Raw genomic sequence first — 16456 nt, forward strand, 5'->3', positions numbered from 1 at the left:
TAACAAGTTCAAAAAGGTGCAATTAATACAGGTAACGAGTGGAGGACAGGGGAGCCTCTTAAAGAAGAAGTTACAGGTCTGTGAGAGCCAGAAATCTTGCTTGTTTGTAGGTGACCAAATACTTTTTTTACCGAGGAATTTACCAATTAATTCATTAAAAATCCTACAATGTGATTTCCTGGATTGTTTCCCACATTCTGTCTCTCGTAGTGGAAGTATACCTATGATGAAAATTACAGGCATCTCTCATCTTTTTAAATGGGAGAACTTGCACAATTGGTGGCTGACTAAATACTTTTTTGCCCCACTGTATATATATATATAATTATATGCCAGCATAGTGATATAGATAGTTTGACGAACAGATTGAGTACTCCATAACAATCTGCCCAATGTCTCTCCCATAACAGATGTTTAAGACCCTGAATCATGCACATTTTCACTTCAGCGTTTGTGCCAGAGGATTAATCACATCTGGGGTAAGAAGTGTAAACAGCTGTTGAAATCAATTATCAGACATGACAGAAAACTAGCAAATTATCTGTACTGCAGTTAGTGTTACCTGAATGTCTCAGAAGGCTTGTCACTGTTTCACAGCTCATCCAGTTAATAGCCTTTTAAATTTTCCATCTGGTTTAATATTCATTGTACAATTGCTGTGCTAACATGGTGCATATTGCTTGGTGCCTAACTAGGCAACGTAAGCAACTCCCTGAGACTCCAGGCCCCATGTTCAGATTACAGCTGTTTATATGGTGCTTACATGTTGCTAGATAATGTGTGTTGAATCAGATATGCTCACCGCAAACCAGGGTCATGTCATATACTGGCATATGCTGGTATAGGTCACACAAACATGGATGTGTGTGCTTTTATGTCTATAATGAATAATGGGTTTTTAAAAGGGGCTTTTAAATAGATACATGTGCTTTGTATATGCTGCAATTGTGCTTATGTGTATGATTCTGCTCATGTGTTTTCCTTTGGTCATGTGCTCTTGTTTCTTTTCTTTTAATACCATCAGTCTGCCGGGGACTGCAGATGAAAATTAGCTTCTATGGATAAATCTGCCACATTTAGATGATAGACTCAAGTGCTCATTTTTGATTTATGGGCATTGTCCCTTTTTAATAAATAAAAAATATGGAGAGGAACAGGGAGATTATAAAGTCCCACAAGTTTTTTCTACACTTTGACTCATTAATTGGTTAATCCAGCCATGTCGAGTCGTGGAAATACAATGCTATGTTTGTGAGAAAAGGCTAATTTTCCTTCAGTGTAGTCTAGTTCTCATTAAAGCTATACTGATTCTGCGCAGGGCGCCTATCCGTTTCCCATGACGTAATCTGACGTTCCCTGTCAGAAACCAGGAAGTGGGTCGCTCGCTGTTGTTTGTGTTCGTTGGTCTCTAATCGTCTCTGTTTTTCTGATTCAATACAGCGCTTTTACGGGGCGAAATGGCGACTTTTATTTCAGTCCCGCTAAAAAAGTCCTCTGAGGTGGAACTGGTGAAACCATTGTCGAAGTTTGTCACAGCCACATACCCAGCAGGAGAGGAGCAGGCGGAGTATCTGCGCGCTGTGGACGAGTTGAACAAGCTCCGCAAGAGCGCCCTGGGAAGGCCGCTGGACAAACATGAGAGCTCCCTGGAGATCTTGCTCAGGTAAAGACATGGTTTATATCAAAACTGACATAGATACCGTTATTATATTCACCCATAACAACCGGCTCACCTGTCGTGGTGGGAAAGCCAAGTCATCGCCGCACCCAGATGTGTTAGCATTCAGTTGCTAAGCTGGGAGCTAAACTTAGTCAAGCTAAATGCTAGGACGCATTTCTCACCATAATGACTGACTCATGTGATATTCATGCCAAGTTTCCTCAAGAGGCTCACCGAGAGAGTTGGGTTTTTTACGTCTTAAACTGAACCGTCAGTCACTTTTGAAATAACAATGAGCAATGTTAGTCGAGCTACTTAAGCTTTGGCTTATTTACTGAGGTGACTCCAAGTAAAGTCCACCTGGTTTACCTTAGCATTAGAATTAGCTTAAAATGTTAACTTTATTTAAACTCATTGTGAAACACAGAACCCACACAGACTTCAACAGCAAGGAAAGTTTATTCATATAGCATTTTTTAACAAAAGGCACTTCAAAGGTTTTACAAAAAATGAAAGACATTAAGAGAACCAGAAACAGTTGTATTGCCAAGTAGGTTTACATACACGAGGAATTTGCCTTGGTGTATACTTAACTACAGTTAAAGAAAAGATCAACTGTAAGAAAAACGATTATAACATTAAAATATAGTAAAATACTTACATGAAATATACATATATCAAATGCTATGTACAAGAGTTGTATACAAATGTGCAAGATAAATGTAATATAAACAAGGTATTGTTTGCAAGCGGGCGTTAATGTAATATTAGAACATAATCAACATCAAGTGCTTAAAATAAAATGAATAAAACACGTGCTAAAACCTACCACACAAGTTGGAATAAACAGTGACGTACCTCTTAGCATTTCATTCATCATCAGTCATTTTCACCTGCCAGCTTTTATTCATCATCATCAGCTGACTGTTCCTGAGTTTGGTGTTATGAACAGAGGTCACAGCTACTAACAATGTATCCCCAGCCTATAAATCGATTAAAACAAACCCGTGAGAACCTTTTTAGATTGTAATTCTGTTAATTGACCATCAAGGATCACAGGACTCATTTCCATTGTGATCTTTGTTGTAGATATAGTCACATGTGTCCACACAGCACCAGTAAGAAATTCACGATCGGCTCCTCTGTCAGACGCCAATCACAATCAGGCCACATTAGGTTAAGGCCTTCAGTTTACTGGTAGCCACATGATCACACATTAAGGGTGTTAAAAATTAGAAGAATAGCTTTTCATATCAGCAAACATAAATAAGATAAAGCATAATGGCTGTGTGTGTAGGCGACTCTGACGTACATATACGAGCTGAAGAGCCGCGTCACAGCGACAACCACTTTGCATAAAGGAACTGAGACAAATACAGGATTTCTGTTTTAATAAACAAAGTTCCGCTGTGCCCAAGCTTCATTAAGCATGCCTGGCTGTTGTTGACTGCTGATTTTCTCTAATGCAATTATTAAGACTTTATAAAAAAGATGAATTACTGAGCACTAATGCATGAGCACGTTTTGACTGAGTGTACATACACCGGATCTGACCATACAATTGTGTGAATTAATAAAATCCAACGTACAGATTTCCTAGGTAACATATTATTGCAGACTTTACCCTCTCCCATGTCATTCTTTGTTCTCTATGACTCATGAGTTATTTAATGCACAGAGTTTGCCCAGATTACATCAGCTATGCACTTGAAAGTTGACGGTCTTACTTTTTTTTCCTCAACTGGGAGCCATTTCCAGCCGCAACGCAAAGTGGAATTGTCGAGCAAGTGCCAAGCTTGAGGCTCTTTAGATATTAAAAACAATACCAGCTCGAGGTGCTGAGTGTTGAAAAGGCAAACAGTGCAGCTAACAGGAAGAAAGCAGAACATCCACTTACCTTTAACACAAAGAGGTTGTTTTCACTCATGTGACTTTGTATTGCTTTCCTGAGATGCGATTCCTGTGAGGTCATGAATTAGTGGCTAATGGTCTCGTGATCAGCTTCAGTTTCAGGCAGTTCATGTTTAGGTTAGGGATGCACTCATCCACTATGCCAGATGGATATTGGCTCCAGTTTGAATTGTCATTACCATCTCTGAACTCATGTTACCCATAGAAATGATCCTAATACCAAATCTAAATTCAAGGGGGGAAATAGAGAACTTATTAACCTGATTTGAGGTATCAACATTTGTATTTGGAGACAAATTGTTGTGATGGGACAATATTGGATTTTTTACTGCTATTTTAAGAGTTTTATGCATATATTTGATGATTGCTTGAATAAGATTGTGAAACTCGCTAATCCTGAAATGACATTTTCATATCATACCACGGGAAATATAAACATAAAACATATAAATATAAATATGTGATTAGTGCTGCTTCAAAATCACAGGATCTGAAAGATTAATGAAAGCTCCACCTTCATTTTGCCGTGTCCATTTCTGTATGCTGGTGTTGCCTCTCCTTGTGCTTTCTGCACATGTCGTCTGCCAGCCATGTTTCAGGTAGCCCGGGCGACCGATACTATCCTTTCCAAAGCTGCGTTGACACACAGCCATTATGTCACCATAGTTACCATTGTTTTGACTAGGCAGGTTTCTTTTCGTCTTTAGTTAGGCGGTAGGCTCATCGCATCTCAGGTTCCCTCTGTTCATGTGTCCTGTATCTGAAAGGGAAGGCTAACAGACTCCATGTGTTTGGAGTTCTTTTATATAAAGTTTGTTTGTTTATGTTTTGTGTCTGCCTCCTTATCTACAGGCAGTGGAGAGTATGGTGGTTGAACTGGTAAAAGGGGATTCCCTAACCGCATGTTGTCATTTCTAATAATAGACGATTGACATCACAGGGACAGATACTGATAAATAGCAAACAAGTAATGTGTCCAGATATTTTTTCCTGAATCATTGTTGAGTGTTTCTTGGCAGAGCTTACTCAGATCTGCTGTTATGTCATCGGATCCGCCACCCTGTCTCTACGTTTCTGTATTATTTTCAGTGCTATGTCTTTTATTTCCCTTTTTTGTAATGTTAACTTGCAGTAAACATGACTTTAAAATGCCATATGAACTTTAATAAGGAATAAGAGCCAGTATGTTTGGGTTAAGATGCATAAACAACAATGATTTAATGTCTACCATTTCTCTCTCCCTGCAGATACTATGACCAACTGTGTTCTGTCGAGCCCAAGTTTCCCTTCTCTGAAAACCAGGTAACTGATCCTACAGCAGCACACATAAGGGTTAGACCACCTCCCTAACAAACAAAAAGTAAACAAAGTGTCTCTGTGTTTCCACAGCTCTGCTTAACCTTCACATGGAAGGATGCCTTTGACAAAGGATCGCTGTTCAGTGGCTCAGTCAAGCTCGGTGAGTGCACCCTTAAACGCCTGTGTGTCCACCGAGGATATCTGTGCATGTCACTGTGTGTGTTCTAGATGTGTAACTTCAACTTAATAAGACCCAAGAGGAAGAAACTCTGATCTGGAGAATCATTACAGCTCTAGTGTGTACGCAGATGGAGTTAGCTGCACTTAGAATGAGCCACAGTTGGACTTTACCCTCAGGATGCAAATCTGTCATGGTGTGTCTTACTCCCTATCGTTTAATGTGTTAATCTCTGACACACCCCCAATGGAAAATAGAGGCTTTCACACTTAAAAGGTCAACACAGCATATATTTTTGTCAAGAAACAGGCCTGACAAGTTGCCTTATTTGGAGCTGTGTTTGAAGAAAGAATTGCCACTGAAGGATTTGTGTAATAAAGAGAAAGACATGACAAGTAGGCATGTGTTGTAAATGTCTGTGTAAGGGTCAGGGGGGTTAACAGATCCCAACCACAAATAATGAGAAAGAAAGAAATATTCCAAAGAGGGTTTTTTGTTGTGTTCAGTCTTTACAATTATTCTGTTCACGCTTGAATCTTTTGTCCTCTTTGGTGAATTGTTGGAACTCATGACTGAGGATTTTTTTCTGACCGAGACAGATTGAGAATAAAGCTGTAGAAAGTGTTGGTTGCACAAAATGCCGACCCAACATAAACACGAAAGCTGTCAATATCTTACGGAGAAGTGAAGCGATAAGAGGTAGATGTCACTCTCATAGCTAGTCCGATTCATCACTTTCTTACCGGAGAAAGAAACTACAGCCAGTCTTAATGTCACAGAATCAGTAGAAATGAACCAGTATGAGTCATAAAAGTGAAGGATTTTCTAGTTCAAGTTGTTGAAAAACCCCACGATAATCCTTTTAAGATTCAGATGGCGAGACAACAGAAGTGCTCTCACAAACCATTTCTTACTCCGGTGTTTTTTTGTGTGTTGCAGCGTTGGCCAGCATTGGCTATGAGAAGACGTGTGTGTTGTTCAACGCCGCAGCGCTGGCCAGTCAGATCGCCTCCGAGCAGAACCTGGACAACGACGAGGGACTGAAGACTGCAGCCAAATTCTATCAGGTGAGAAAACTACCACACATTAACATGAACTGCGTTACTATAGGAAACCTGAGGACCATGAATTACAACTGTAATACCTCTTGTCAGATCTATGCAGATAAACTCTGTCATGGTTTGGATTTTCACCTGAATCATAATTTAGAAGTCTGTTCTATATTGACACCGTTCTATGTTTTTTTTCCTAATGTATTTAAATAGTTTTTGCCCCGAAAGAAGAAGATCTTAATAATGTATCCCCAAATACCTCTGAATTTTTGATTTATGCTTCCGTCTAGAATAGTGATCCTTTATCATTTTGAACCATAAGCGCTCCATTACAGCTCTAAATATGTTGGAAACCTTGCCCTTCATTTACATTCCTGCACTCAAGCAAAATAAAGCTGTGCTCGAGAAAAATATAACTTTATAAAAAGCGCAAAATGGGATTGTTTCCCCTTGATTTAATTTGACCTTGTTTAATGTTTTCATTTTTCAATGTTTGACTTATTAAAATGAACTACAAGCTTGTGAAGTAGGTATAAAAAACCAGGAGATTTGCGTGCATCATTGACGGTCTCTTTATCTGTCTCACAGCTGGCCAGCGGTGCGTTCGGGCACATCAGGGACACGGTGCTGTCCGCTCTGAACAGGGAGCCCACCATGGACATCTCCCCCGAGACTGTGGGCACCCTGAGCAACATCATGCTGGCCCAGGCGCAGGAGGTCTTCTTCCTCAAAGCAGCTTCAGGTACCAAAGGACACATCAACCACTTTTCCTTAACCTCAGTGAAAACCACATGCAGCAGGACATGGAAATAGAATATCCTGCACTAATGAATGTGGTTGCAATTTTAACTTGAAGGGCACCTCGAGAGCGCACATGTCCGGCAATGCCGAAAGCCCGATATGGCACAAAGTGAAAAACAATTTGTGTATCTAAAACTTAAGGGGATCTTTCTTCAAATAACTTGAATGCCGTTGTTTTTCTGTAATCCTGCTGAGCAAAAATAAAACCACAACCTTTAGTCATGCACATGTTTGCCTTAAGAATAATTTAGTGCGTTGTCAGTTGGATGTCTTCGCTCGGTTTATACACCGCCTCATATCCCAGTTCTGTCTACAGCGTTGCTCATTAGAGAATAGTTTTAAAGGTTACATCATGACATAAGCTCCCACAATACCTAGTTTTCTGCTAAGGTAGTGAGTTTTTGTCGTAAATTAGTTTTTATACTCTGCGATTTCATCAAAAATAAATGTGTCACAACAGACATCGGCTGAAGAGACCCCTCTGTAAACCACTGGTCAGCCTTTAGTTAGCAAACCGCAGATCTTCTGATCAGCTTGTGATTTGTCTCAAGTGTGTTTGTTTGACGTGTAGTCTTAATATGACTTGTTTCCCAAATAGATAAGATGAAAGATGCTGTCATCGCCAAGTTGGCCAATCAGGCTGCAGATTACTACGGCGACGCCTTCAAGCAGTGCCAGTACAAAGACAACCTTCCAAAGGTATGTGAAGGACATACACACACACGCACGCACACACACCTGAACACTGCTCACACACCCATTGTGTTGGGAAGAGTTTGGATTCTGTATGGTGTGTGTTTTCTGTCTGACTGTGTGTATTATTTTGTATGTGTGTATTTCTGGAAAATATACTTGAAGAGCGGCACTCGGGTTGTGGGACTGTCCAAATGACAATTTCTCTCTTCTCATTTCCACCCTGTTTTCACTCTTGATTACCTGGTTGCTACTAAGCTGCAGTTTGATTTGTTCCTTACCATCTGATCACAGATACAAGTTCTTACCGTCTGTCTTATGTTATGACTCAAACACATTCTGAGGTTAATTAAATTAAAGTTAAGTAAGAAAACAAGAAACACAAACTCGGATTATAAAAAAAAAAAAAATCAACAGCAACATTTTATACCATAAATTACAAATGCTATGTCAGGAGCTCCAGACTAAATGATTCAATATCGGTCCACTGTTTAACTACACACTAATTGGATAGAAATACATATATTTACCATGTTTCCATTTAGCTGAAATGGATATAAAATAAAAGTTCATCAGTCTCTCTATCTTCCTCTTCATGATCTCATTCTGTATAAAGGCTCTTTGGGTTTCGGACTGTTTGGACCTTCAGATATTTCCTTTTGTTTTCTGGGAATCTGTGATCAGCATTTTAAAAAATGTTTTCATGAAGTTGTCGCTTAGTTTGGACACATGAAACAAGGCCAAGTTAATTGATCCATTTCTGAATGTAACTGTTTTTGGGTTCTTCCTGAGTGAACAAAATCAAACACGCGCTCCGGTAGGGCGACGTTGGATGAAGGTGTATCAGCTCTTGCTAAAAGATGAAACACTCATGGCCTGTTCTGTTTTTCTCTCTCGTTGTCTTCCTTTCTTCCTGCATCCCTCTTGATGGTGGTGCTGTTATCATTGGTTGTACGTGTGTGCGCACGCTTATGTTGTGTTTGCACACCTCTGACTGCTTGTGCCTCTTTGTGATTGGCTTTCATTATGCCATTTGTGATTTGACCTCGTTGGTGTGCGTCTGCCATTTTGTTTTTTTGCCTTGCCATCGTGCGTGTATACATGTTTGCGTGCCTGCGTGTTGCTCCGTGGTTGCCTCTCCCTGGTCAGTATTTTTATTTTCAGGAAGTGCTGCCGGTGCTGGCGGCCAAGCACTGCATCATGCAGGCAAACGCTGAGCTGCACCAGAGCATCCTGGCCAAGCAGAAGAAACGCTTTGGAGAGGAGATCGCCCGCCTGCAGGTACACAGCCTCACATACAGTATTATATCTCATGTAACCTTCAAAAGCTGGATGCCTTCGAGTTTCAAATCAAAAACTAGAGAACTTATTCCTAAAGCACGTTTGTCCGTCCATCCTCTCCTGTTTGGTTCTTCAGCACGCGGCAGAGCTGGTGAAGACGGTGGCAACAAGTCACGACGAATATGTGAGCGTTAAGGACCTGACAGAAAAAATCAATCGAGCCCTCACCGCAGCAAAGAAAGACAATGACTTTATTTACCACGACCGCGTACCTGAGGTCAAGGATCTGGAACACATCGGCAAGGCAGCGCTGGTCAAACCCACCGCCATCACACAGCCACTGAGCCAGAAATTTGCAGGTGAGATAATCAGAACACAGCTCCTTTATAGGGGAGAGAGTTTGACGCGCTTTTAAATCTATCTGGATATGACATGATAAAACACTGTGTCATTGTCAGTTCAACCACCAGATGAATTTACTCTACAGGTTTAAATCCTAACGATTGCTAAATATATTGCTTTGACACCAAATCCACTCATACTCGTAAATAAAGTGTATAGGTTTAATTTCTGTCTTTTTTTCAGTGTGTGTGAATTTAGTTTTTGCAAGGAAAGTCCAGCACACTTTAACTTTTCCATTTAGCATTTCAGTTTTTTTACCGATTAAACAAACAAAATGTAACATGATACTTAGTGAGATTTGCTGTTGCTAGGCAGATTTAATTACCTTTAGCCAGGCTAGCTGTTCTTTCTTTACCAGTTTCGAAGCTAAACTAAGATAGTGACCCGTAATTCTTCCTGTATTTTTATAAAACTGGGAGTTGAATTCTTATTCTCATCTCACCTCATCATCTCCAAAAACTATTGCTTTAATGTCATATCTGTAAACATTAGAATTTACACAGCTCACTCAGGCAGTTTGATGTGAAACTGACGGTGTGGGAGGAGATGTTCTGAAGCCATCTCGCATTAAATATAAAAGGCAGCATGACAATCTCCTCTAAACTCTCTAAAATGAGGATCCCAAACGTATTGTATAGGGAATGGATGACTCCAAATGGGACCTTAACCCCTGTCTGGCTTATGTTTTAATGATTTGTTTTTGTTGTTCCCATCTCTTCAGACCTGTTTGAGAAGATGGTTCCCATGGCGGTGCAGCAGTCCATGGGCGTTTACAGCCAGAGGAAGGCTGAGACTGTGAACAGACTGGTGGGAACGATGAGGGAGGCCACCAACCTCTGCAACGGGTACGCTGTCCTGCGTCTGTCTGACCAAATGCTGCTGTGCTCCTGGCTGTTGAGTTTGTCTTCCTAGGAACTAACCATGAGTGCATGTCTCTCAATGCATGGCCTCATTTATTAGAAATGTAAATAGAAAATGTATCGCTGTGCAAAGTACCAAAGCATCAAATGTTGATCAAAAGTGTCTTAGTGTAGTGGTCCTAGTAACAGGTATTATATTTAATGGCACTTATAAATCCTTAGAGCTGGGACAGGCAGTTATTTTTGGTATCATTATGCCTATAAATTCATACCTCTCAGCGTATTTAAATTCAAGGTCAACATCATCCTGGTCACTGATTGTAACCCTGCTGCTTCTCTATGGTAATAAATGTCCTTTTTTCTTTGCAAACGTTAGCCTGTGAGACAATGAATTACGATTTGAGGCTTTGGAGAGCTGTCATAAAGGCAAAGTTTTCTGAGCTAGAGAGCACATGTCCGACCGTAGCCGTCTGGTCCAGTGGGTTCATGAAAAAGGCCATAATGTTAGAGATTTAGAGGGAATCTGCTGCTTATAGTTTTGCCTTCTACTTACCGCACTTGTGAGCTATGGGCAAACTTATTTGTCACAAATTCTCTCAAGCTTTGAGATGTTATAGACTCTCTAAGCCTGAGCACAGAGCCCAGAGGAGGGGGAACGTTTAGCTTTCTCTCTGTCCACTTGAGTTACAATATGTTTAAATGTTATTATGGAATATCTTTATGGATTCAACCTGCCTATCCCAGCTTTAATACGGTGGTTATTTCTCCTAAAGAGTAAGGTGCGAACTCCATCTTGAAACGGTGATAACTGACGGATGTTTTGTAACTGTCCATCAGTGTGTTGGCGTCCTTAAACCTGCCCGCTGCTCTGGAGGACCTTTCAGGAGACTCCATCCCACAATCCATTGCTGAGAAGGCCCGAGCCGTGGTGCAGCTGGGAGGACTGCAGAGCATCGAGCAGCTGATCAGAGATCTGCCGGAGCTTCTGACCCGCAACAGAGAGATCCTGGACGAGGTCAGACACACAGAAACACTCTGAGTTAAACATATGCTGATGCTTTGTAGATCCCAACCCCAAACGTATTTAAAAAGTTAAGCAGGCACTTTCAGAAGTTCAGCTTTTGGAACAGCTTGTTTGTCATATGGCTTTGCTTTTTATTGACAAAGAAGCGTATTAATGTGATGCCGTTTAGCAGCTTTTCTGCTACCAGAAGAACACATGAATGCTAATAACTCATAATCGTTCCTAATGGCGGGAATCCCAGATCAGGATCATCTCTGAAATCTAATCCACTGATCTCTGGGCCAAGGACTGTCTGTCCACCAGCTCAAGCCAACCCATTGTTTGTTTTTTTAGACATCTTTCTTACAAACAAATAAACAAACAGACGGGAGTAAAGACATAAAACACAAACTGCTTCCAAATCTGTTGGCAGAGTTAAAAAGCCCATGCCAAAATGTCCTGATTTCCCCCAGAAAAAGTAGTAGAGACAAAGAGCCAGAACTGGAAAGAAAAATGAAAAAAGAGAATGAACTTTTCCACTGGCCAAAAAGCAAGCTATGTATTATTTAATTGAAAAATAAATAAAACAGACACAGGAAATAATCAGACATTTTGATAAGTTGTGAATAGATTGTGGCTTTTCGGTGAAACAGATGTTGGTGGGTTTTTTTTAGCTCAAACTATTTTTATTACATTTTATAGGCAAAATGATTAATTTGTTAATTAATAAACTATTGTGTGTTTCTGGCCTAATTACAATTATGAAATTAGTTTAAGTGATATGGCTGAGAAATTATATTCTTTAAGAGAAAACGGTTCTCAAAATCCACAATACATTAACAATAAAGGTGTATATCTGAGGATCTACCGTGTGTGTGAGGAAGATACTCAGTGTGTTTGTTTGTTGTTGATTCGTCTTTAGTCTCTGAAGATGCTGGACGATGAAGAAACAACAGACAACGAGCTGAGAAGCAAGTTCAACCAGCGCTGGAACAGAACCCCCTCTGGAGACCTCTACAAGCCCCTGCGTGCAGGTACAGACAGACAGACAGACAGACAGACAGACAGACAGACAGACAGACAGACAGACAGACAGACAGACAGACAGACAGACAGACAGACAGACAGACAGACAGACAGACAGACAGACAGACAGACAGACAGACCTTCCTTCCTTCCTTCCTTCCTTCCTTCCTTCCTTCCTTCCTTCCTTCCTTCCTTCCTTCCTTCCTTCCTTCCTTCCTTCCTTCCTTCCTTCCTTCCTTCCTTCCTTCCTTCCTTCCTTCCTTCCTTCCTTCCTTCCTTCCTTCCTTCCTTCCTTCCTTCCTTCCTCCTTTTTTTTGCCGTGTTTTACCATTCTTGAAGTCCATCTACATGTCATCCAGGGCGGTCAAAGCTTCCCAGCTCTTCCTCTCTCCTTTTCCTTCTTATGTCACCTCTAATCTTCCCTCCCTTTTCTCCCCCAGAGGGAGCTACCTTCCGCAACATCTTGGACAAGGCTGTGCAGGCGGACCAGGTTGTGAGGGACCGCTACAACGCCCACTGTGACATGATCACCCTGCTGTGTAAACCAGAGAACGAGCTCAATGCTGCCATCCCCTCCGCCAACCCGACCAAGACCCTGCAGGGCAGCGAGGTGTGTTTTTATGTTTGTTTGAACAGCCGGATAATGTGAAACCTTTTTATACTTAAAGTAGTTTTTGAGCTCAGGCTGTGTGACCTCCCGAGGTATTTAGTGTGTCACTTAAACACAGACTCCTGCTGTACACAAACACCCTGTGGACATGGTTTTATTTTTTGCTTTATGGCTCTGTCCCTACTTCCTACTGTAGCTCCATTTTTCATTTTGTTTGCTGACTTTGCATTGTGTGTCTCTTGGGAACCTAAATAACTAAGCAAGCAGATCTGGGAAAGAGCAACAAAGAAGTGCATGTCTCTCGACAGCTACACTTTATCCGTACTTAAGAAGACAAACAACTGTACAGTGGAGGCATCATCAGGGCGAGAGCTTTGGTTTGAGCTCTGAAAGTCGAGGTGTATTAAACTGAACTGCTCTTTATCTCCATCTTCCCCCTTCCCATGCAGGTTGTGAACGTGCTGCGCTCCCAGCTCGCCCAGCTGGACCAGATGAAACGGGAGAGGGAGACCCTGGAGGTAGAGATCAAGGCCGTGACCTTTGACATGTCCACCGTCTTCCTGACCGCGCTCGCCCAGGACGGGGCCATCAGCGAGGAGCAGATGTCACTCTCTAAGCTCGACCAGTTGTACGGCGCCTACAACCAGAGGGTGCAGGCCACGCTCCGCACACAGGAAGAGCTGCTGGGACAAGTTCAGGTATACTCTAACACACTGTTTGAGAGGATTATCATTTATCAGAAGCAAAATAGTGAGCAGAAGTAGAGACTTAATCGGGTCACGTGTCAGAAGTTTTCCTACACTTTACCAGCTTAAAGAGTGAGCAAGTGTTGACATTTGACCTCTCTCTCAGGTACACCAAACAAAAAACTGTACTTTTTCTTAATAAAATCAGTGGAGCATTACCTATATCAAACTAAAAACACATGCAAGTAGATCACACGGGTGCAGATAACATCCAAAGAGTGAATAAAAACCTCTCGGTTGCAAAGCTATGTATGAAAAAGTAATTTATAGTTTACCGTGCATAACTAAACTCGTGCTCTGAGAGGCGGTTAATCTTTTGCGACCTGTGATCTCCTTCCAGACGTCCCACCAGGAGTTCAGCAGTCTGAAGCAGTCCAACACGGAGGCCAACCAGAGGGAGGAGGTCCTGAAGAAGCTGGCTTCAGCCCATGACAGCTACGTTGAGATCAGCAACAACCTGCGCGAAGGCACCAAGGTACTCACTCAGCACAACGCGCCGGCTCCGCTGTACTGCAGTGATGCATATCTTGTGGCAAACTTTTTTTGTTTGTTTGTTTTTTCTGAGTAAAGGTGTTTTGCAGGTCCGGTGATTTATATATGTCCCTTTTTTGTTCCTCCCTTTTTTAGTTCTACAACGACCTGACAGAAATCCTGCTTAAGTTCCAGAATAAATGCAGCGACATCGTTTTCGCTCGCAAGACAGAGCGCGATGAACTACTTAAGTATGTACATTCCAGTTCCTTTTTTTGGCTACGTAATATGTTTGTGTGACTATAGTCTTATGGGCTGGCCAGGGAATAAAAGTAGGATGCAGTATAAGAGTGAGAGCTGATACAGGCCTGAAGATAAATGCATGAATCTGAAGGAAACACAGCAGCACCGTCCCTGTTTGTGATGCTGGAGTTTTCTTGTTCCAGGGACCTGCAGCAGAGCATCGCCCGAGAGCCCAGTGCTCCTAACTTCAGCGTCCCTGCCTATCAGAGTGCCCCAGCAGCCCCCGCTGGAGGCCCGACCCCTGCACCGAGAACCGTCTTTGTAAGCAGCCACTCAAACAACAGAGTCAAACGTTCAATACCATCGCAGCAGACGTGTGGCTGATGGTTGGATATCGATCCGTCTTTCTTTTTCTCCATTCCCTTCTAGACCGGACAGCCTCAGCAAGCCCAGCAGCAGCCCCAGGTGAAGCCCAATCCCCCCCCAGCCAGGCCACCTCCACCGAGCTTCAACCCTCAGGCAGCTTCTCCTAATCCCACCAACGCAACCCCCACCGGCCCTCCAAACAGTAATCCACCAGCTATGGCCCCGCCTTCCCAGGCCCAGGGACCACCTTACCCCAGCTACCCAGGGTGAGTCACATCACAACATACATAAGTAATCTCCTTAAAAACGTACATCAAGAATGTGTCCATACATGTTTAAGAAAATGAATTGATCTTCTAATCATGTTGTCATAAAGCATTTCCCATATTATATTCCCATATTTCCCAAGATGTTGAAATATAAACGCTGACGTCTGTTTTCTCTGTTGTGGTGTCCATGCAGGTACTATCAGATGCCTATGGGCTACAATCCATACGCTTATGGCCAGTACAACATGCCCAACATGCCCAACATGCCCAACATGCCGTACATGCCCTACCAGCAGAATCCAGGACAGGGAGGCTACCCAGCAGCCCCTCCTGGCGGACAGCCCTACCCTGGCTACCCCCAGCAACCCCCTCAACAGCAGCCCTACTACCCTCAGCAATAACTCTGCACTCCCCTTCATCCCTCTTATCACGAGTTAACACCAAATAAAAAATAACCCCAGCAATAACAAGTTATCTCCATTAGCCCCCCTCTCATCTTTGTTTTTTTCTCACTAACAGCAGCTATAGAAAGGTGAGGAGCGATCTCAGAGCTGCTTTGCACTTTTCCACCTCTTATCCTCTGTTCCCTCCTGCCATCGGTTTTCTACCCTAGCTCATGATTTGGGTTATTTTTTCTAAATTATATTCAGTCTTTCATCAATGCACTAACCCCCTGTTTTGCCTTTTACGGTTATTTTTTAACTACTCATTTTCTAATGGTTTTGATAATTGTTTAAATGAAACCCTAACTGGTGTCCGTTGATAACTGACTGGGCTGGACTGCTGTAAAACACTTGTGGAGGCGCACAGAATCCTTTGTTTTCTGGTTAGGGTTTATGTGTTGGGTGGGCGGATGGGTGGTCATTGCTAGTCTTTCCACTGATGGGAGGACACAACGTCATCCTCAACCCCCACCCACTCAATCAACCCCCAGTGCTTCTATATCAACTATATTCCTATTTTTGTAATGAATACCAATGCCTCGCTGATGTATAAACCTATAAAAATGAATGGCCCGTAGGTTTTCTAATGTAGAAGATGACTGTTGAGAATTTTGCTCTTTTGCTCTTTTGCTCTTTTCTCTTTTACCCAGGGAATGTTGGTATATTTCTGTGTTACAATCAGACGCTATACAAGTGGGAGAAATAGCTCTATTATATAAATATATGTATAAATAAGACTCTGTATGTGGTTAACCAAGACACTCTTTGTGCTGCACTCTCATGCTCATTTTGTTTATTTTTATTCCTCAGCTCTAATGTGATTAAAAACACCAACTGCCAGCCAGAATATGTCTGTCTTTATGTGTTGGATCTTTAATTTTTAACAAACTGTGGACATTTGTAAAGCAGCCAGAAGAGGGCAGTCCTGCAGCTCACTGAGAGAGCAGCAGCTGAGCAGAAGTTCACCAATTGTCTCCCCTCTTAGCCAATCGGAGAGTGAGTTGTGCCATCCTACTAATCGTACCCCTTTTGACCTCCCGAACATTGGGGGCAGATCCCATTTAGATGACATGCAAATTACGTTCCAGTGAGGTTATGATCCTATCCAATCATATTTCCCCGCAGGTGATTTCTCCACAGAC

General features: G+C 42.1%; 1 protein-coding gene across 2 annotated transcripts; it reads left to right on the forward strand.

The window, feature by feature from the left end:
• Positions 1-1352: 1352 nt before the first annotated feature.
• pdcd6ip (programmed cell death 6 interacting protein) lies at positions 1353-16161 on the forward strand. 2 transcript variants are annotated; one of them, XM_063899438.1, is made up of 18 exons: positions 1353-1663; positions 4819-4873; positions 4961-5030; positions 5988-6115; positions 6689-6842; positions 7500-7600; positions 8744-8875; positions 9012-9234; positions 9999-10122; positions 10975-11152; positions 12063-12174; positions 12607-12776; positions 13226-13474; positions 13863-13997; positions 14150-14244; positions 14440-14557; positions 14666-14868; positions 15065-16161. In XM_063899438.1, the coding sequence occupies exons 1-18, from the start codon at positions 1458-1460 to the stop codon at positions 15270-15272; spliced, it is 2661 nt and encodes an 886-aa protein (XP_063755508.1). In that variant the 5' UTR covers positions 1353-1457; the 3' UTR covers positions 15273-16161. The 2 variants fall into 2 exon arrangements, with proteins under 2 accessions (XP_063755508.1, XP_063755509.1); XM_063899439.1 differs by having other exon boundaries at positions 8759-8875.
• Positions 16162-16456: the final 295 nt, after the last annotated feature.

This window comes from Eleginops maclovinus, chromosome 13 (genome assembly GCF_036324505.1).
Source record: "Eleginops maclovinus isolate JMC-PN-2008 ecotype Puerto Natales chromosome 13, JC_Emac_rtc_rv5, whole genome shotgun sequence".
Taxonomy (NCBI): Eukaryota; Metazoa; Chordata; class Actinopteri; order Perciformes; family Eleginopidae; genus Eleginops; species Eleginops maclovinus.